Here is a 22329-nt window from a genome sequence, read left to right as displayed (position 1 = left end):
TATATGTTTGTTCCTGTCCATTTTTAGTTGAGGTAATGATTACATGAGTTTTAAAAAATTTAATCTGCATATTGTAAAAAATTAAATTAGAATCTTCCAGTGCTGATTCAAACATGTCTTTTTTTTTCCAAACCCAGAGTATAAATGTTTCTGTGCAATGATAAAAATAGACAGTTGCATGTCAGAATTAGTAATAAGAGGCAAGTTTACTAGGAAGTTTTATATAGATAAAGGAAATTTATTCATGTTTGAACAAGATTATTACTAATCTACATTATCAGTGATCTAAACTATTATTTAAAACTCCTGGGAGAGAGGTATTCACAAAGTAAGTAACACCATCTCCTGCTTTGATCTTGACTGTAACCTACAGCAAAGGTCCAGGCACAGATCTTATAAGGCCTCTCTGCTTAGTGACATTCCCTTGTATCCCCTTCAAGGACAGTTAAATCCCACCGTTGAAATAATCTGAAAGAAGGATGCTGTAATTCCTTATGTATCCAGAAGGTTCCCTTGGAAAAGTGTAACAAATCATAACATTTATATTTAAGAAACTAGGTATAGTTCCTGCAACACCTTTCATTTGTGTGTGTCTCATTAGTTAAAACATTTAACTGTATAAAGCTTATCTCTAAAAGTGAGGTCCAAAAAAACAAGGCAAATTTTATAGATTTTACAGAGGATTCTAAAAACAAGTACCCAATAAAAACATTTTTTTTTGCCCCTGTTGGCCTAAAAACACATTTTTTAAACCTAAAAATTTTAGGAAGATTGTTCTGTTTTTCCAAGTTTTCTTTATTTTGTTCATAGGTTTTTTTTCTCAGTCTTCCATAAGTAATTTTTCTGTGTTCTCTTTGAAGTTCAGTATTCCCAAAGGTTTTAACTCATTTCTTTTTTTTAATTGGTATTTTTTAAATTTTTTTTATTAAATCATAAACACATAGATCATGTATACATTAATGCATTTATGGGGTACAATGTGCTGATTCCATATAGAATTAGGAATGCTGGCTCGGCGCCTGTGGCTCAACCGGCTAAGGTGCCAGCCATGTACACCTAAGGTGGCGGGTTCGAATCCCCAGCCTGGACCCGCCAAACAACAATGACGGCTGCAACCAAAAAAAAAATAGCAGGGCTTTGTGGTGGGCGCCTGTGGTCCCAGCTACTTGGGAGGCGGAGGCAGGAGACTCGGTTGAGCCCAGGAGTTGGAGGTTGCTGTGAGCTGTGATGCCACAGCGCTCTACGCAGGGGGACAGCTTGAGGCTCTGTCTCAAAAAAAAAAAAAAGAATTAGGAATGCTTACATCACCTCATCTCGTTTACTTAGTTATTGTGATAAGACATTTATACTCTATACCAGGGGTCTTCAAACTTTTTAAACAGGGGGCCAGTTCACTGTCCCTCAGACCGCTGGAGGACTGGACTGCGGGCCCGGGATGAGTCGGCTACTAAGCAGGACAGGGGGCAGAGGCAAAAACACCTGGCGGGCCGGATAAATGTCCTAGGCGGGCCACAGTTTGAGGACGCCTGCTCTATACTAATAGATCCGACATGTACCCTTGCATTACGCACCATAGGTGTGATCCCACCATTCACCCTCCTGCCCCCTCCCCTCCCATCCCCCTTTAACTCCTTTCTTAATGTCTTTTATTTATTTATTTTTTTAGGTTTCATAGCATTCTATTTGAAAGTGAGGTGAACATTTGTGCTCTCTTAATCCAGTGCTCTTCATCATGGTGCGAACAGGGAAGGGTAGAAGAGCTAGTTTTAAGATGTGGATGATTGTTGAAATTTTGGGGGGTCCATTTTTTTTTTCATAAATACATTTCATCTTGATTGAAACACTGAAGATGCTTATGACTGATGTTTATAATTTTCACAGTAGTTGGGAAATTGTTTTGACGGGGTTGCCAACTCTGAGGTCAACACTGAGGACACAAGAAATCAAAACGATACAAGTAGCAGCGCAGCAGTAACATGACCTCTTTTAGGCCCTCTGGGTAGAGGAGGTCGATGAAAATGGAAGATTACTCTGCCATGTCTCAGGCTCCCGGAATAGAAACCTATTTGTTCTGAGCTAAACTGGGTCATCTCTGCACTTTCTGACCAAAATTTATTGACCACACTAGAACTAAGGAAGCCCTTCCTCTCCTTCCTCTTTTTACGGAAAAGAACATACAGGAGGAGCACCCAGGTGTTTTTCTGTGCATTTAACACATTTGAAATCCTCGTAGGTTTGCTGTGAGATGGCTGGAGGTCTATAATTTTAGTCTTGAAACATCTGAAGTAAATCTTAAAGCTATAATACAGAGCACTTTTGTCTTCATGAAGTTTGAATTGGCAGTGTCCTGTTCATGTAGGTGTTTTACTAAAAATACATACTGCCTAATCCAGGCTTAAAAAAGAAAAGCTTTACACGTGGATGTCACTGAACGTAGGGAGAGTTTTAATCAGATTAGGAAGCTGACTTTGGTATATGTGTTAGTAGTGGTGATGTGTAACCATTTACGCAGCAGCTTTTGGCTGTTTTGCGTCTCAAAGTCCCAGGTACAAAGATCCTGGTTATCAGTAAGTTCATATGGCTGATATCTCAGTAATAGAGTATTAGTGTGTTTTCATTTACCTGAGTACTTTCAAAGCCTTGTGTAGTTATGAGTTCGAGGGGAGGGGAAAAAGCCCAACACTGGAGCTTAATAATAATGTCGACAAATGTGTTGTTTTTTGTTGTTGTTGTAATAAGGCATTTTTACTTAGATTTGACTCCTTTTGTTTCTCTTTGATGTCTGACATAAAGAAACAAGTTAAAGCTTGTCACTTAATTTCTTGCTGCTTTTTCGCCATAATTGAGAAATATTGCGTTAAAGGTTATGGGAAACTTTTAATGCCACGTTTTTAATTGTCTTTTTATGTGTGTGTTTGTGTAGCTCGCACCTTCTCTTCCTTTGCAAGAAGATTTTGTATATCACTGGAAGGCAATTACCCATTACTACATAGAGACTTCGGGTAAGAAGAACGCTGGTGTTAATTAAAACAGACAATTTATGAAACTCTAAAATATATTTCAAATCAAATAAGTTTTCAGAGTTATTTTATGTTTAAGTTTCTAAACAATTTTACTGTTAATTCATCTTTCAGATTCATTCATTTAAACATACATTTACTGAGAACCTACTGTGCGTCAGGCACTGTTTTAGGAACTAGAAAATCAGACAACATCCCTGTCCTCATAGAGCTTCTGTGTTGACTGGGGAGAGGCAGTCGGTGTACAGGCAGATGCGTATGCCATGGTTCTCAGCCTTCCTCCTGCTGCGATGTATTTTTATTGTTACAAAGGGGTCGCGGCCCACGGGTTGAGAACCGCTGGTATAGTGTATCAGGTGATAAGTGTTAAGGAGAAAATGAAGTAGGCTAAGGAGGACAGAAGGGTGTGTTTGAGGGCTGGGCTGAGCAGTTGGCTGTTTCAGTGTAGAGAAAGCCTCATTGCCCAGCAGCACTTCTGAGCGGAAATCTCAAGGGGACAGGTGGATATCGGGGGGGGGGGGGGGGGATGAGTGTCCCAGGAAGATGACAGCACTTACACCCGAGGGCCAGAGCATGTGGCAGGACTACAAGGAGCCAGCATGGCCGGAGCAAAGTGGTGTGACATGAAATCAGACAGAAGTGAGGGCGTACAGATTCACACGGGATCTCATAAGCTGTTGTAAGGGCTTTGGCTTTAACCCTAAGAAAGCCTTTGGCGAGTTTTGAGTGGAGCTATAACATCATCTGTTTTAAAGTGATCACTTTGGCTTCTTCGGAAAAAAATTAGATGAAGGAATATGGGAGAAAGCTGGTAGAACAGTTAAGGTACTTGCTGTCACAATGGCCAAAGCAAGAGACAGTGGTGGCTTAGACCACCACCAGACTGCGTTCTGGGTATCTCTTGAAGGAGGATTTGTTGATGGATTTAGTATTCAGTATGAGGTAATAAGAGTTAAACATTACTCCGAAGTTTGGGGGTTTAGCAGCTGGAAGACTAGAGGTAACAATTACTGAGAACGTGGAGACTGCAGGAGGAGCAGGTTTGGGGGAGAATTTGGAGATGTTGAAATTAAGGTGCCCATTATGTGTGCAACTGGATGTGTCAGGTGACAGTTGGCAATAGGAATCTGATTTTCAGAGTGGAAGTGTAAGCCAGAGATATGAATTGAGAGTATGAGCATGTAAATGGATTTAACTCCAGAATGAGATTATCTGAGTTAGGATAGTGGGAGGAGAGAAGTATTATGGAATTGAGCCCGTGGACTCAGTGTTTAGGGTCAGAAGGTGAGGACAGTGGCAAAAGAAATTGCTTTTGCCAGTGAGGTCAAAGATAGCCAAGAAGGAATGGTGTTCTAGAAGCCTAGAAGAGGAGAGGCTTAATTGTGTCAGATGCTGCTGAGGTCAGGTTGATGAAGACTGGGCACAGATCAGTGGGTCTAGCCGCAAAGGACATTGCAGTGTCAGGGAGGAAAGTGAAGGCCTAATTGGAGCAGGTTTAAGAGAAAATGGGGAGCTGAGAGAGAATGGTGGCAAGAGAGCATTTTTTTGTTTGTTTGTTTTTAAATAGGGTCTTACTCTGTTGCCTGGACTACAGAGCAGTAATGCTTACTGCAGCCTTGAACTTCTGGGCTCAAGTAGTCTTCCTGCTTCAAGCCTCCTGAGTAACTGAAACTAACTTTTCTTTTCTTTCTTTTTTCTTTTTTTCTTTTTTTTTTGGTACTGTTGGGGTCTCATTGTATTGCCCAGGTTAGTTTCGAACTCCTGGCCTCAAGTAATCCTCTTGCTTTGGCCCCCCCAAGGTCTGGGATTACAGGTCACTGCACTTGGCCCCTAAGTTTTTTTAAAGATGTAAGATATTGCAGCTTACAGTTTGATGGGAACAATCTAGTAGAGGAGAAGGTGAATAAGAGTAAAGTGAGATGCTTTTTGAGCAGTCTTATTAAGAAGGCAAGGAAGGAGGGGATATTGTGTACTAGTGGGGGCGTGGCCTTCAATAGGCATGTGGGCAGTTCACGCAGTCAAAATAAAGTAAAAAGCAGAACAATTGCGGAAGCAGGCAGACGGGATGTAGCAGGTCCTCGGAAGCTATGTTCTGGTTGAACAGGAAGGATAGAGAGAGAATATGGGGAATGTGAAGGCAAACTTTTTCTGAAAAGAGACAGGTATAAATATTTTAGGCTTTGTAGGCCACACAGTCACCTTTGTACCTTTTCCGCTCTGCTGATGTTGTATGAAAGCAGTTGTCACAAAACATCAGAGAGTGAGCATTACTCTGTCACAACACAACTTTATTTACAAAAACTGATGGCAGGGCTGGACTTGGCCCATGGCCTGAAGCTTGACCTTCCGAGATAGGGACATTGCTATAGAGCCCTACAGGCTCCCTGATGGACATGCAGGCAGACGCCAGTGGGTACACAGACACATGTCCTTTAACATGAAGAAGTACAATAAGTAAAAATCAGACAGAAAAAACATTTATACCTTTAAATGTAGAATGTAATTTCTAACTTCATTTGCATATTTAGCCAGCAGATTATAGAAATGGTTTTTGAGGCTGGGCGCAGTGGCTCACGCCTGTAATCCTAGCACTCTGGGAGGCTGAGGCAGGTGGATCGCCTGAGCTCAGGAGTTTGAGACCAGCCCGAGCCAGAGTAAGACCTCATCTCTAAAAATAGCCTGGTTCTGTGGCGGGTGCCTGTAGTCCCAGCTACTTGGGAGACTGAGGCCTGTGAATCACCTAAGCCCAAGAGTTTGAGGTTTCTGTGAGCTGTGATGCCATGGCACTCTACCAAGGGTGAGAAAGTAAGACTCTGTCTCAAAAAAAAAAAGAAATGGTTTTTGGAAGGAGACTTTTCTTAACCCTTAGGATTTTTTGCCCCCCTTCCATGGCTGTAAAGAAATGCATAGGGTCTTCCTTTCAAGGATTGTTCTCAATCTTGTGGCAGAAATGAGTGTATACATTACAGGAATGTATAGGACAGATGATGAAGTCTGTGTCAGGTGGAAGGTCAGGAACAGAGAAAGGAGATGGCGTCTGACCTGGCTTTCCAGGAAGAACAGGAGCCTGGAAGGGAGGTGAGGAGCGAAAGGCATTTCAGGTGGAAGGAACAGCACATGGGAAGTTACTGACGTTTATAGTTTAGAAATGATCCAGTACAGAAACTACATCTGCTAGGGACGAAGGATTTTAATCCTTTTAAGGCAAATTTACACATTTAATTTGTTTCTCAGTTTAAAAAGTCTCCCTGGTCAGTTTTTTATCTGTAAATAATTGTAATCAAATCATATTTGGACATTCATTCTTTGCTGGAGTATTTGTATATATGAAGTCGACAGTCATAGGGGAAAATCATTTTAAAAGAGTAATTTACAAGTAAACTTACGTTTATGTTTTCTCAGCTCTAGGCTAGTCATTTTAGAAGACTATGAAATGAGACATAGTAAGTTCACATTTCTTGAATTCTTGCTATGTGCTGAGCTAAGGCGTTTCATTAAAATCGTACAGTAGCACTCACCAGTGTTTATTAGTTCCATTTCCAAGATGTTGGTGTCTGAGGCTTAAATAATTTGTGCGAGGTCATCCAGCTAAAAGTAGCAGAGCCAACCAGGATTTACATCCAAGCTGTCTAACTCTAGGACCCATGCTTTTAACAACTATAAACCATATCAAATTGGTTATATGTGACCTCCCGGGAAACAAGGATAGCCCTTCTCTTTCCATTGATTTCTCCATAAGTCTTAGTATGTGGTTTGCTCTGTGTGTGAGTTTGTGTGTGTGTGTACAACAAAGCAGGATATCAGTGTGAAGCATACCAGGATTGTGTGGTACAGACTATAGAAATTCTGAGTAAATGACAAGGGAGACACAAGTAAGAACTTGGCATTTCCTAATTTATTTTGTATTAAAATGTTCTAAAAATGTTTGCATTTTATTGAAAGTACTTTAACCTTAGTAAAATAAGGATAGGTTGATAAAACCTTGTGATCTTTGAGTCTTTGATATGTTAGAAATATCAATAAATTTTTATTTTAAAAACTCAATGTTTAATTCAAATTCTCCTGAGAAGCTATTTTGAAAAACAGACTTTGGGATTACCGATCTGTTAATAAGGAGAGATGTGAGAAATTTTAATAGAAGTTTCTCTTTTTGGCGCCTTCTGTTTTTATATATGGAAATGGATTGGGGCGTTAATTGAGTGACTTTCCAGTGTTATGAAGTATTATAGTAGCAATCAAAAACAGAATCTGTCCTCTTCACATTTTTTAGCTTATTCAGCTTAATCTTCATGCCAACCTGTTTCTGTGTAAAGAGACTTAAAATTCAGTCTTCTGAAATGGTTAATTGGAAAAATAATCACAAGTATATGGAAAATTTTGATGTTTTATATATATTGTTTCTGATCATGTTTCCATTTACCACATACATTACTCTTATTTTTAAATTATTGTGGGTGAATATTAGCTTATAGCATTATAACAGAATACTGATTCCGTTTGGGGTAAGAATATGGCAAATCATATCATTTAAATTCTATTAGATAATCATACCACGAATGTAAACCTTAATAATGTGTGTGGTTCAGGTTTTTCTTAGTTTGAATAGGAATAGGGATTATGGAGAGTAATCTAGGTGCAAATATACAGTGTTAAACTGTTTGAATATTTGATGAGTGTTTTTTATTGTTTAGATGATAAAGCCCCAGTGACTGATACAAACATTCCATCCCATCTGGAACAGATGTTAGATATACTGGTTCAAGAAGAAAATGAACGGGAATCTGGAGAGACGGGGCCATGTATGGAATATTTGCTCCATCACAAGATCTTGGAGACATTATACACCTTAGGGAAGGCTGATGTAAGTTCCTAGTCCCCATCCATCATGTTCTTGGGCGTGTAATACATGCATTAATGTTTTAGAGATAATCTGCCAAGTATCCAATTTAATTATAGAAATATGTGTTGAACACAGCAGGGTTAACCGTAAGATTGTGGAAAAAGGAAAATTATGTGGCCATTACAGGTACAGTGTCCCTAGAGATAGCAAAGCTCCTGATTCTCCAGACAACACCTGGTACTTGGGCTGCTTAGAATCCCAGTGTAAACATGAAAGTGAGCTTGAAATGCATGTGCTCAGAGAAAGAAGCCAGCAAAAACTGAGGTACAAAAATAAGAATTATTGGGCGGCGCCTGTGGCTCAAAGGAGTAGGGTGCTGGCCCCATATACCAGAGGTGGGAGGTTCAAACCCAGCCCCAGCCAAAAACCGCGAAAAAAAAAAAAAGAAGAAGAAGAAGAATAAAATAAGAATTATTTTTCATAGTCCTAAAAGAAAATGTCACAGATTATTTTGAGATTAATTTAACTTATAAGTGGTACTAACTCATATTTGTAGCCTAATGAATTTTGAAAGATATTTGCAAAGCTTATGATATAAATATTTTGTGCTTATGAACACAATTTGAAAATTGAACACAAATTTTCAAATCACATGGTGATACGGAGGGCTGGTTTCCGGTCCCAGCTTTGTTTCTAAGGCACTGTGACCTTCATCAGGTCTCCTTGGTTAATTTTCTTCCTCTTTAAAAACAAGGAAGTGATTGCTTCCTGGCCTCTAAAACTCTGTTGTTCTGCTCTATGAATTTTTATAATATATGTGAAAAATCAAACTATAACAAAATAGAGACATTTTAATACCAAATAGACTCATGAATAGTATATTAAAGACAATTTCCTTTTAACTAAGTATATAATACTCAAATTCACTTTTTTCACTGTATAGCAACATGTTTAATATAAAAACATATGTTCATTATTTTATACATTGCCTTTTCTTCAGAAAGTCTAGAGCAGTGGTTCTCAACCTTCCTAATGCCACGACCCTTTAATATAGTTCCTCATATTGTAGTGATCCCCAACCATAAAATTATTTTTGTCAATGAAAATAAAGGGTTGCGGCATTAGGAAGGTTGAGAACCACTGGTCTAGAGCGAGGGCTCGCTTATTGCCATAACAGTTCGACTTTACGGATTGAAAATAGCCGAGCTTTCAGATGAAGTTGATTTCCACTTGATGGCAGAATCCTGGATTTCTCAGATTTTTTTTTTTTTGAGACAGAGCCTCAAGCTATACCCCTGGGCAGAGTGCCGTGGCACCACAGCTCACAGGAACCTCCAACTCCTGGGCTCAAGCGAGTCTCCTGCCTCAGCCTCCCAAGTAGCTGGGACCACAGGCGCCTGCCACAACACCTGGCTATTTTTTTTGGTTGCAGCCGTCATTTTTTTTTTGCGGGCCCGGGCTGGATTCGAACCCTCCACCTTAGGTGTATGTGGCTGGCACCTTAGCCACTGGAGCCACAGGCGCTGAGCCGATTTCTCAGATGTTAATACAGAGTCAGAAGCAGTAGATAAAACTTTGCAAATTCCTTGTGCCTGTTCCCGGCTGTTGCACTCATAAACCCACAGGCTGTATTCTTCATTGTTTGCATGTGTGGTCTTCAGAGCCAATAAGCTTTCTCCTGCCCCAGACCATCATCGTAACACACCATCCGGATGATTAAATAGAGAGCATGCCTGTGCAGGACATCATACTGGTCTGATGTTGATACTTTTATGCTATACTTGGAAACTCCCATAAGAAGTTCTCCCTCCCGGGGAACAAGAGGCAACTTTCCATCTTGCTGGGCAGCATCTGTGTATTTTATCAGGCCCAGTGGCCCTTCCAGACCTTTTCCCTCAGACAGTTTCAGCTTCTCAGTGGCACCCACACATTTTACTCAAAATTGTGAACACGTATCTGAATCATTATTGCTTTGTCCTGAGTTTTTGGTAGAATCTGTATCAAAGCTGCCCACAGTGCTGGATTGTCAGAGACCCCCAAGGCTAGAATCTACAGACTTGCTCTTGGTACTGATCTCAGTACTTTGGGAACTGCTACTACTGTGTCCCTTTTTGCCTTTCCAAAATATTTTTCACCATACCTTGATCCAGAAGAGATCTCGGCAGAATTGAACACTATTTTCTTCAAAGGTTCCACAGACAGCAGTCTGCACAGAGAGCTTCTTTTCATTCTGACACGGTCCATTCTTTTCAGAGAAACAATGTACCTCACAGCCATGGGCCCATCCCTGGGGCCACCTGTGCGTCAGGGTGAGTTGGAGAGCCCCAGCCGCTGGTGCCTGGGCACCTGGCCCAGTCCTTTCTACTTTTTGTTGTTTTTGGAGATAAGTTCTTGCCCTGTCATCTGGGCTAGAGTGCAGTGACATCATCATAGCTCAGTGCAACTTCAGACTCCTGGGCTCAAGCAATCTCTTGGCTTAGCCTCCCAGGTAGCTACAGGATATGCCACACACCTGGCTAATTTTTCTAATTTTTTGTAGAGATGGGGGGGGGTCTTGCTTTTCCTTAGGTGGATCTTGAACTCCTGGCCTCAAATAATCCTCCTGCCTTGGTCTCCCAAAGTGCTAGGATTATATGCATGAGCCACTATGAGAGGCCATTTTTAAATTCATACAATTTCTATTTTGTAAGTAACTCATCTGCTCCCTAATATCCTGTAATTCGTTTTCCTCCTTTGTTTTTCTTGTCTGAAGGGAAGACGGATTTTACAACATTAAATTGAGTAAGTCTTAATTTTGGGGCAAAAAGTTAGAATTGTACCAATAGTAAATTTATTTTGATAAAGGTGATTTTTCTTTCTTTCTTTTTTTTTTGAGACAGTCTCAAGGTGTCACCCTGGGTAGAGTGTCATGGCATCATCATAGCTAACAGCTACCTCTACATCTTGGGCTCAAGTGATCCTCTTGCCTCAGTTTTTCTGTTTTTAATAGAGACAGGGTCTTGCTCTTGCTCAGGCTAGTCTCAAACTCGTGAGCTCAGGCAATAGCCCTGCCTCGGCCTCCCAGAGTGTGAGGATTATAGGCATGAACTCCAGCCCTAGGCCAACGCAAAGGATTTCTATCTTTAAAAATATTATTGTAAAAAAAAATATTATGGGGCGGCGCCTGTGGCTCAAGGAGTAGGGCGCTGGCCCCATATGCCGGAGGTGGCAGGTTCAAACCTAGGCCAGGCCAAAAATTGCAATTAAAAAAAAAAAATATATATATATATATACACACACTATATATATATAGTAGAGAGAGAAAGAGAGTGCTTAAGAGTATAGTTTTACACTTTCAGATAGCATGTCTATGGTGCTATCACTCACTTTGTGACTATTTTTTAAATGTGAAGTAGTATAAGCAGCTTAATCATAGTACATATAAACTCCTTAATTCATACTCTTGATCCACACCATGAGTAATCATCAGGTTTACCTACTTTCCAACAAATACTTAAAACAACTGGTGTGTTATAAAAATTTCTTTCTTTTTTTTTTTTAGGAGACAGGGTCTCACTTTGTGACTCAGGCTGGAGCCCAGTGGCCTAATCGTAGGTCACTATAACCTTGAATTCCTGGGCTCAAGCAATCCTTCTGCCTCAGCCTCCCAAATAGCTGGGACTACGAGTGCACACTGCACCTGGTTAATTTCTTATTTTTTGTAGAAATGGGGTCTCACTAAGTTGCCCAGACTGGTCTCAAACTCTTCCTTTCAAGCGTCCTCCCATCTTGGCCTCCCAAAGTGATGGGATTACAGGTGTGAGCTACCATTCCAGCCCCAAACTTCTTTATTAAATATTCTTTGGCTATCATTTCGTATTGTAAATAATTTCGCAACTACAGTTGACCTTTCTACAGCATAGTTTCGAAGTGCAAAGGTCCACTTACATGTGTATGTGGATTTTTCAGTCAAATACAGATGGAAAAATACAATATTCCTGGGATGTGAAACCCACCTACATGCAGAGCCAACTGTGGGACTTGATTATGTGAAAATTTGGCCATAGTTGGAGGGTCCTGGAACCAGACCTCCGTGGATACCAAGGGACCACTCTCAATTGTTAGAATAACTCACAAGTTTATATTATAGAATTCCTTTTATGTACACATATGTGTTACAAGGCTTTATTTACTCCTGCATAGATGATGGAAAGTTATCGATTATCCATCGTTAGTGTAAGCAACAAGAGTCTGCCGTGGTTCTGGCAGGGAGTTGACTATTAAAAGAGTTTCACGTTACACCAGCACTTAGAATATAGTCAAGCTGACATTGCCTGCACCAAACTCTAATCTCAACAAAGTATCATCACTATGGTGTTTATAATTACATGAGCCTGTGGTCTCTATACTGTGGTCTCAGATGTATAATTTTATTTCTAGAATATAGGTCTTCAGTATTTTCATGAAAAGTTTTTTCTGGCTCAGTCATTAACTGGCCAGTTACACTGTGATTTGAAGGTGGAAGACACTGTCTCTTGCGTACCTGTGTTTGTGTTGTCTGTTCTCATCGGCATTCCCGTTTCCCTGTACCCAGTGCCCCCCAGGGATGAAGCAGCAGGTCCTGGTGTTCTACACCAAGCTCCTGGGACGGATCCGGCAGCCGCTGCTCCCACACATTAACGTGCACAGGCCGGTGCAGGTACCTTGTTCCCTTTACATGAAACTATTAGATCGGATTTGTCATTTACATACTTGCAAAAAATACCCTGAGTTTAAAGAGTTTAAAACATTTTCTTGGCAGAAATTAATTCGACTCTGTGGTGAAGTCCTTGCCACACCAACGGAAAATGAAGAGATTCAGTTTCTTTGTATTGTGTGTGCAAAGCTGAAACAGGATCCCTACCTGGTTAATTTTTTTCTGGAGGTATGGAACACTTCTTGTCAGCCTTCAAAGTATGCTTACATTAAAATCATTATGAAAATTGAATTCTCTAAATAGTTTTAGAGGGAATTGTATTTTATGGTTTATCAGCTTGTTTTGTTTTCCAGAATTATTTTTCATGTAAGATTACTGTAATATTCTCACTTAAAATCTCCTGGGGAAAAAACACTTCCAAAGAACGCAGCTGAGCCAGATACACGGGGCAGTGCAGGGATCTGACAGGCACAAAAGCAAGGCTTTGGAAGAGCTGGGAATGTGAGTGAGGAATAGAGAGGTGATGGAAGCTTACAGGCTGTCATGTTTTCGGCCAAGCCGACTCAAGTGTGTAGCGTGGGTAATCTGGCCTGGGGTAGGGCTGGCACGTGCAGATTTGGACAAGATGACAAAAAGCATGAGTTACCTCTCTAACCTCACGTAGTAGCTGGGAGCAGTGGGTTAGGATGAAGTGGGAATATTCAGGAGACTAGAAGTAGGCTCTCAATGGTCTTGTAACTGCTCAGGCGCAGGAAGCAGCCAAAAGGATGGTTTTGATTTAAGTGTGTGAATTTCTGACCCAATAAGGCTGTTGCTAGTGGAAAGATAGGAGACCCGAGAAAGCTTCTTTTGAGGGAGTTGATAGTTTTGGTTCTGGAAGCTGTGAGTTGTCCATGATATCCTGATAGAGATAATTAGCAAGTATTTGGTACTGCAAATCTTTGATGGGAGAGGGAAATCTAGGTTTAAGAGATTTGACAGTTGGGTGGCAGCTGTGGCTCAGTGGGTAGGGCACCAGTCCCATATACCAAGGGTGGCAGGTTCAAACCCAGCCCTGACCAAATTGCAACAAAGAAATAGCCAAGCATTGTGGTGGGAGCCTGTAATCCCAGCTACTCTGGAGGCTGAGGCAAGAGAATTGCCTAAGCCCAGGAATTGGAGGTTGCTGTGAGCTGTGATGGCATGGCACTCTACTCTGTCTCTACAAAAAAAAAAGAGAGAGAGAGATTTGGCAGTTAGGTGCATAAATAATGTGGTAGGTCCTGGATGAGATCCCTAAAGTAGAAAAGAAATGGTTTCAGTAGGAATGAGAACAAGAGCTGAGGCAGCAGTGCCTCATCCCCAGGGAGCTTTCCTAGAGTGCACATTGCTTGGCTCCACCTCTAGAAACCCACATTCAGCAGGTCTTGATGGGACTCTGGAATCTGCATTTTTATCAAGCCCACAGACCACCAGGATACCAATAATCTTGAGAAAACTTTGTGAAACACTGGTTTAAGGAGAGAGTGCTGTGCTAAGATGCTTCTTCCTTTCCTTGTTCTTTAGACACTTCTCCCAATGATATTACCAGTATTTTAAATGGAATAAAATGTCTTACTTTCATAATGACTATGTTACGCAAATTGATTTTGTTGGAAATTAGCAAATCGTTTGGAGTATTCATGGAGTTGTTTTCTTTTAATATGTGTGCTGTGAGCTCAGTCTCTCAAGAATATTGTTCAAAACTGTATTTTTAACAACATTAAGGTTTTTTGTTTGTTTGTTTTTTTGAGATAGAGTCTCACTATGTTGCCCTCAGTAGAGTAGAGTGCCCTGGCATCACAGCTCGCAGGAACCTCAGACTCTTGAGCTTAAGTGATTCTCTTGCCTTAGCCTCCCAAGTAGCTGGGACTATAGGTGCTCACCACAATCCCCAGCTGTTTTTGTTGTTGTTGTAGTTGTCAGTGTTGTTTAGCTGGCCCTGGCCAGCTTCAAACCCACTAGCCTCAGTGCATGTGGCTGGTGCTGTAACCACTGTGCTACCTGTGCTGAGCCAATTAAAGTGATTTACAATTACTACAAAATAACTTTTTAAGTTGAAACCTTGAATTCATTGAGCCTTTACTGTGCTTCTGTGATGAGCAATGCTGGGTCAGGCCCTGTGGAGAAGCTGGTTTAGGTTAAGTTTTCACTTGTGTATATAATTTGATTTTTGCTTTTATTTCAAGTGGAAAGGAAGACATTTTTGCCTTCAAACTAATTTGTTTTGGTTAAGATTCTCTTTGTGTTTGAGTGTGTATGTTGGCGGAGGGTGCCAGCATTTCAGGCAAATCTTTTATATATTTTTTTCTTTGCAAAGGCAGGTTGAAAAATCTTTTATATATTTTTTTCTTTGCAAAGGCAGGTTGAAAAATCCTACCTCTTATCCTAAATACAGTAATAAAAATGTCCTTGGACTACTTTCTTGTGTTCTTATAGAGTAGAAGTATAAGGAAAAAACGTAGAAAAATTTCTTACATTTAAGAGAATTTAGGGGCTTTTATGGAAATCTTAAGTCAAATGCTGGTAAATTTTGAACTTGAAAATATTTTTATTTATAAGTTTATATTTTTTCCCCGTGATCTTAGAAAAACCAACATCGAGGCTATGTATTTATAGTAGCCCAATAAGAAAAATGTTAACTGCAGTCAAAATCTCCTAAAACTTTTTTCCCACTATTATTAGTTGTTGTTACTAGTAATCAAATAGTTACCGCTAACCTTATTCATTGCTGTTGTCCACTGTAAAACATTTTGTGTAGTTAGTACAAAGAGTATCATAAACTCCTGTGCAATGGGAGAATTACCCTAAAGCAGTTTATTAAAAGTCTGGGTGTTTTTATTGGATGTAACATTCATTGCTACTTTGGTTAGGCATGTGGAATGTTAGTTGTAGAAAAATCCATTAAAATACGAGTTCTGGCTTGCAGGCTTCTTAATATGATTCTTATATAACGTGTATTCCTTTTCAGAATAAGTTGAAGTCGTTGGCTTCCAAAGGAGTCCCAAATGTCATTTCCGAAGACGAATTAAAAGGTCAAGATTCCTTGTCAGCAGATACAGGACAGTGTCATCAGCCACTGTGTGGTGGTGCTACTGGAGCAGAGCCGATGGCACTGGAAGATGAGTCTCCCCACATGGACGACCTCTCCACCAGCCTGGACAGCCTCACTGTCACCGCACTGCCAGAGGCCTCAGTTGTTCGTCCAAACCAGGATTATAATTTAGTGAATTCTTTGTTAAATCTTACTAGAAGTCCTGTGAGTTGTCGTCTTTACTTTTTTTTTTAATTATACAACTCACTTTTCTCTGAATCATCTTCACTTTTTTCCCTCTAACATGATCTCAATGATATGCCTTTAAAATAGAAAAAAGAAATCCATTCTTCTTTTAGCATAAAACATTAAATCCTTTTATGTTGAATTTTTCCAAACAACTTGATGCAAATATAACTCAAGAACTGAAGGGGTATTTTTTTTCCCGTCATAGGATGGCCGAATAGCTGTGAAAGCTTGCGAGGGCTTGATGTTGTTAGTGAGTCTGCCGGAGCCCGCGGCTGCCAAGTGCCTTACTCAGAGCACTTGCCTGTGTGAACTGCTGACAGACAGACTTGCCTCCCTCTACAAGGCCCTACCTCAGTCAGTGGATCCATTAGATATCGAAACAGTGGAAGCAATTAACTGGGGGTAAGCACCAGTGTCCATATTTTCCTGTAAAGGTGACTTCTTACACCTACATTTTAAAATGCATTTCTGTTTTGCAATGATAGAAATCTGAAGCTTTGAAAAATGAACGTGATCTGTGATTGTTAAATGTGAATGTTTTCTTAAGGTTTGTGTTAAATTTATCAATCAGTGGTAGCGAATTGGTAGGAGAACAATCCAGCTATTACATAGTTAAACTACATATATTTTTGTTCATTACACTGATTTTTTTTTTTTTTTGAGACAGAGTCTCTCTTTGTCACCCTGGATAGAGTGTCATGGCCCACAGCAACCTGAAACTCTTGGGCTCAAACGATCCTCTTGCCTCAGCCTCCCGAGTAGCTGGAACTATAGGCTGCTGCCATAGTGCCCAGCTATTTTTAGAGATGGGATTCTTGGTCTTACTCAGGCTGATCTCAAGCAATCCTGAGCTCAAGCAATCCACCTGCTTTGGCCTCCCAGAGTGCTAGGATTACAGGAGTGAGCCACCACACCAGGCCTTACACTGATCAATTTTTAAGGGCGTACATTGAGACCAATAACTTTACATAATTATTTTTATTAAAGGCAAGAAACTCTAGGCTCTGCACCTGTAGTGGAGAAACTCTAGGCTCTGCACCTCTGTGCCTGAGTGGTTATGGCCCCAGCCACATACACCGAGGCTGGCAGGTTCTAACCTGGCCCGGGCCAGCTAAACAACAATGACAATTACAACAAAAAATAACCAGGTGTTGTGGTGGGTGCTTGTAGTCCCAGCTACTTGGGAGGCTGAGGCAAGAGGATTGCTTAAGCCCAAGAGTTTGAGGTTGCTGTGAGCTATGACTCTAAAAGAAGGAATCTCCTTTTTAATAAATAACTTCCACAGCCTGTGGAGCAGTCCAGGAGGTCTTAGGAACCTGCTCGTGTAGACTCTCCCCTGCCTCAGTCTTTCACCCCTTCTGCCCTCCTTGCAGAGCTCCCCCACTTGATTCTTCCAGGGAAACAGGATTATTGCAGCACATTTGTAAGTTATTAAAAAGCATAAAGCAGTGTATATAAAAACCACCCATTATCCCTCCACCTGTAAGCAGTCTAATAGTTTGACACCGTAGCTTGTTATTTTTTTCTTCGTATCCTTAACTCATCATTGTTTTTTCCTTGTTTTTCCTGCCTTGTCTTCTGTCAGCATCTGTAGGGCAGACCCACTTGCTGACACCCCACCTGTATTGCATTTTAAGGCAGGAGGAGAAGCGGCCCAGTCACTCTTTCCCTTTGCACATCCTCCTTTACCTTTCTTTCTTGCACCCCAGCAGCTGCCTCTGCTTTAGTCTCTCTCCTCCCACTGCGTGAATGAAAATTATTTACAATTCTTATTTACAAGGTTTTCTCTTGTCTTTGGCTTGTTTTTAAATACCTCCCTGGTTGTCCGCTGGCAATTCCAGTTGACTGAGTCACGCCGTGCGAGTTCATTCCCGCGCCTGTATTTTTCTGTTTGTACTGAATAGGGTTCATGCTCTTGGATAACTCTGGACTTAGCATTTCTTCCTTGTTCCCACAGCTTGGACTCATACAGTCACAAAGAAGATGCTTCAGCATTTCCAGGAAAACGAGCCTTAATTTCATTTCTTTCCTGGTTTGATTATTGTGATCAACTTATTAAGGAAGCCCAAAAGGTTTGAATTTTTTCGTTGTTTATTGGTCATTTTAAAATGTAAATGTTTACTAAGGACATTGGAAATCCCTAGTTTATATCCCCAAATATATCTTAACTATCTTAGGATAGATAGCACAGTTGGTAAAATAAAGTACGTGTGTGTGTGTGTGTGTGTGAGAATTACAGTTCTAGAAAGTTCTGTCCTTTTATTTTTCCTTAAGTGTTAATGGGACAGTACTTCACAAGGTAGTATGGGATTCCCTGTAGTCTTGACCTTTGGGGAGAACTTAATACTATAAGGTCATTTGAGTAATATTTTTATCCCATTCCTCTTAGTTTTGGAAATTTAGAAAAAATATGAATGCCCCAATAGCTAACGTCTAATCTGGGTTTGTATGCCATGGACAAGACGATCAAAAGCAAGTTTTGTCCTTCCGCACGGATTCAGATCGAGAGCACAAACTGATTTGTTGCAGATGAATCTCTTTTACATTAACAAAAGGATAACCATGCTTATCCTATATTCTAGACTGCTGCTGTTATTCTTGCCAAAGCTGTTCATGAAAGATTTTTTATTGGAGTTATGGAACCTCAGTTAATGCAAACGTGAGTAACCTGTTTTTTTTAAAACACACACACACAGAACACTGTGTTCACGCCGTTTCTGCCCACTAACCACCTATTTTTGATGCACTCAGCTCTGAGATGGGGATTCTGACATCAACCGCGCTGCTCCATCGCATTGTCCGGCAAGTAACCTCTGATGTTTTGCTTCAAGAAATGGTGTATTTTATCCTTGGGGAACAGAGAGAACCAGAAACTCTGGCAGACATTAGCAGACATCCTTTAAGACATAGGTTAATTGAACATTGTGATCACATATCTGATGAGGTAAGCAATGTAATGATTTAGAATTGGACTTAGAGTCTTTGAAATACTGATTTTAAAGGGGTGTTTTGATTACGGCCTCTGTTTTATGTGACTTTAAAAATCAAGAGCATGACTTACAAGCTGGCAAGAACAGTAACTCAAAGGTATTTTTCAGTTAGCTTTTCCCTCTCTTCTGGTTTCAGATAAGCATAATGACATTAAGAATGTTTGAACATCTTTTACAAAAACCCAATGAGCACATTCTTTACAACTTGGTCCTAAGAAACCTTGAAGAAAGAAATTACACAGAATATAAACCTTTGTGCCCAGAAGATAAAGATGTGGTGGAAAATGGATTGATAGCCGGAGCAGTGTAAGTTTTTATCCAACTCTGTGAATTCAGTGCCCCATGTAGTTGGGCTTTCTTCTCTCATTTCTCTCCCTTATTCTTAGGAGGAAAAAAACACCTCTAACAATTAAAAAATTTTAAAAAGTAAAATTAGATGCCCTAATCGTACTATCCTTTTAAGTTACAAATGATACCATGTATTCATTAAACCTCAAAATTAGTGTATTTTGGAGTTTATTCAATTTGTCGACAACATATAAATACAGTATTCCTTCATTGTTTATATGAGCAAACTGTGTACTATTCTCTAAGAACATAGCAGAGAATCTTTGGGTTTAGAAAATGTCATAATGAAATATTGTTTTCTTATACATCATTAAATTAAACTTAGAGATCTGGAAGAAGATCCATTATTTACTGACATTTCACCAGATAACACTTTGTCGAACCAAGAGTGGCTTCGTTCTCCTCCTGCTACTCCAGACCACCCCAAAAATGACGGGAAAACTGAAGTCCATAAAATTGTCAATAGGTGAGTTGCTCTCTCAATTTGACATCCATCTCTTTTACTGGTTTTTATAACATGGAATAGCCCTGCTCTTAGATTGTTGCAGAACTATGTTACGAACTGAATCCTCTTTAAAGATGATGTCAGCTTTTTTGTCTTCCTTGGGTAGCAAGTGACAGCCTGGGGGCAACAGTTGGTACCAATAAAAAAGCTCTACTTAATACGAAAATAAAAAACAAATGACTATGGTTAAATAAACCCTCGAGGTATCCCTATGTTTTTAATATAAATGGACTTAATTTTAAGTAACTGCCAATTGTAACAACAGTGAGAACTGCCATTTTGGCAAAATGTATTTATTAAACGTGTGCTAAGCAAAGGGCTCTTCCTTTCAGTTTGTGGCTTTACATTTTTGTAAAAGTTCCTTTCTCTGTGGCAGTTTTCTTCCCTTGCGATAGTGTCATTGATCTGCCTGGTTCTGCCAGGTGACTTTAGAGAAAATGACATCTGGCTCCAGATACAAAATTAGGGAGCATAAAAATCCCAAGTTCAGTTACTGAAAAGCTGATTCCTGAGCTTGGCAGACAATCTAAAGAGAGAAAAAGAAAAACCGTTCTCTGGCTTCCTCCTGTTTTAAGCGGAATCAGTAACTTTTTAAGAAAACCTTTAAAATAATGAAAGTACTTAATCAGTGAATTATAAGACTAACTCAAGATATGGATTTAACATAATTCTGTTTTTCAAGTTTCCATTTGTATTAATATTTAGCTAAATTTTGAATACCAGTAGATAGTTAATACATGTACAGATTTCCTTGAATTGTGAGAGTATTCATGTTATTGCTTATGGCCTTTTTCGTTTAAGTTTTCTCTGTCTGGTACCGGATGAAGCCAAATCATCTTACCATGTTGAGGGCACTGGATATGACACCTACCTCCGAGATGCTCACAGGCAGGTTAGTCCAGTAACTAAATTTTGGAAATGAAATCTGAAAATACAAACACACACACACACACACACACACACACACACACACACAGAGTCCTTATCACATTGCCTACTGCCATTGCTCCAAAGAAATGACTCCATTGTCATTCAAAGTGACACCTGATCTCTGCTCCCACTACTTTTGCTTTGTGCTGGGTGACCTTACTTTGCATTTCACTGACTGTGTCTCTATCAAGATTTCTTTGTGCTCTATTTTTTTTTTTTTTAACTTTGAATTATCCCTTGCCTGGATCCATTTCTCCTCTTGATTCCAAATGCGGTATCTTAATAATTCTGTCCACCCACCCTTGCTTCCCACCCACAGGCTGTTATCCGCTCCCTTTCCAGCATTCTTCCTCACTCTCTAATGCCAGAATATTTTTATCACCCCCAGAGAAACCTTGTACAAGTTCAGCATCACCCCTTATTGCCTCCTTCTCCCCCTCAACCCCAGCCTCTGACAGCCACTAGTCTGCTTTTTGTCTCCGTGGCTCTGCCTCTTCTGGACATTTCCCATAATCTGATCCCGCCATGTGAGCGTCTGTGTGGCTTTTTGTGGCTGGCTGCTTTTATTCAGCATAACGTTTTCCAGATCCATTCACGTTATGGTGGGCATTGGTGGCTGAATAACGTTCCATGATGTGGACATTTGGATTGTTTCTACTTTTTGGCTATGATGAATAATTCTTCTGTAAATATTCCTTTAAAATTTCTTGTGTGAACATAATTTTCTTGGGCATATGCTTAGTAGTAAAATGGCTAGGTCACATGGTAATTCTTTTTTTTTCAGAGATCCCTTTGAGAAGGAATTTTTTTTTTTTTTTTAACATAAGTAGAGAGTTTATTGGGGCCAAGTTTGAGGACTCTGACCCACATGAGGATAGATTCTTGAATCTGTGCTTCCTGGTAATTTTGTATTTAACTTTTTTGAGGAACTGACGAACTCTTGTTCACTGTGGCAGCACCCGCAGATTCCAGTTTCTCCATGCCCTCACCAATAAGTGGGATTATCCGTTTTTAAAATTATAGTCATCGTAGTCGGTGTGCAGTGAAATCTCACTGTGGTTCTGAGTTACATTTCCTAGTGGCCGCAACGTTGAGTGCCTTTTCATGCTGTTAGAAGATACTTGTATATCTGCTTTGGAGAATATCTATGCAAATCCTTTACCATTTTTTAATCAGGCTGTTTTTTTATCATTGAGTTGTCAGTGTTCCTTATATATTCCGCTTACTAGATTCTTAGAGCTTTATGATTTGCAAATATTTTCTCCAGTTCTGGAAGTTGTCCTTTGCCTTTGTGGTAGTGTTTTTTTTTTTTTCTTTCTCTTCTGTTTTTTTGAGACAGTCTCGTTTTGGCATCTCAGTAGAGTGCTGTAGCGTCATAGCTCACAGCTGCCTCACGTTCTTGGGCTCTTACTTCAGCCTCCGGAGTAGCTGGGACTATAGGCACCTGCCACAGTGCCCAGCTATTTTTAGAGATAGGTTCTCTCTCTGGCTGAGGCTGGTCTTGAACTCATAAACTCCAGTGATCCATCCGTCTCAGCCTCCCAGAGGGCTAGGATTACAGGCGTGAGCCACTGTGCCTGGACATGATAGTGTTTTTTGACACACAAGTTTTTACTTCAGCTAAAGTGCAATTTACCTACTTTTCCTTTGTGCTTTTTGCACCATATCTAAGAAATCATTGCTTAATCAAAGAGCATAGGGACTTTTCACTGAAGTGTCT

At 40.2% G+C, this 22329-nt stretch overlaps 1 protein-coding gene and 1 pseudogene across 2 annotated transcripts in view; one reads left to right on the top strand and one right to left on the bottom strand.

Moving 5' to 3' along the window:
• Positions 1-22329, top strand: part of FAM160B1 (family with sequence similarity 160 member B1) — a 40553-nt gene that overhangs the window by 5994 nt on the left and 12230 nt on the right. Inside the window, exons 2-13 of one of the 2 annotated variants that reach the window (XM_003787145.3) lie at positions 2924-3002; positions 7712-7881; positions 12434-12538; positions 12641-12763; positions 15525-15812; positions 16042-16238; positions 17794-17908; positions 18419-18495; positions 18588-18780; positions 18963-19132; positions 19500-19640; positions 20481-20571. In XM_003787145.3, coding sequence (XP_003787193.1) covers positions 2924-3002; positions 7712-7881; positions 12434-12538; positions 12641-12763; positions 15525-15812; positions 16042-16238; positions 17794-17908; positions 18419-18495; positions 18588-18780; positions 18963-19132; positions 19500-19640; positions 20481-20571 — 1749 coding nt within the window. Of the gene's footprint in view, positions 1-1685; positions 3003-7711; positions 7882-12433; positions 12539-12640; positions 12764-15524; positions 15813-16041; positions 16239-17793; positions 17909-18418; positions 18496-18587; positions 18781-18962; positions 19133-19499; positions 19641-20480; positions 20572-22329 lie in introns of those variants that run through there. The other variant, XM_023511688.1, reaches the window with a different exon arrangement.
• Positions 9006-12413, bottom strand: LOC105886727 (annotated as a pseudogene).

Source organism: Otolemur garnettii, unplaced genomic scaffold, assembly GCF_000181295.1.
Source record: "Otolemur garnettii isolate 467f Iridium unplaced genomic scaffold, OtoGar3 scaffold00021, whole genome shotgun sequence".
NCBI lineage: Eukaryota > Metazoa > Chordata > Mammalia > Primates > Galagidae > Otolemur > Otolemur garnettii.
This window is presented reverse-complemented; position numbering and strand designations above follow the sequence as displayed.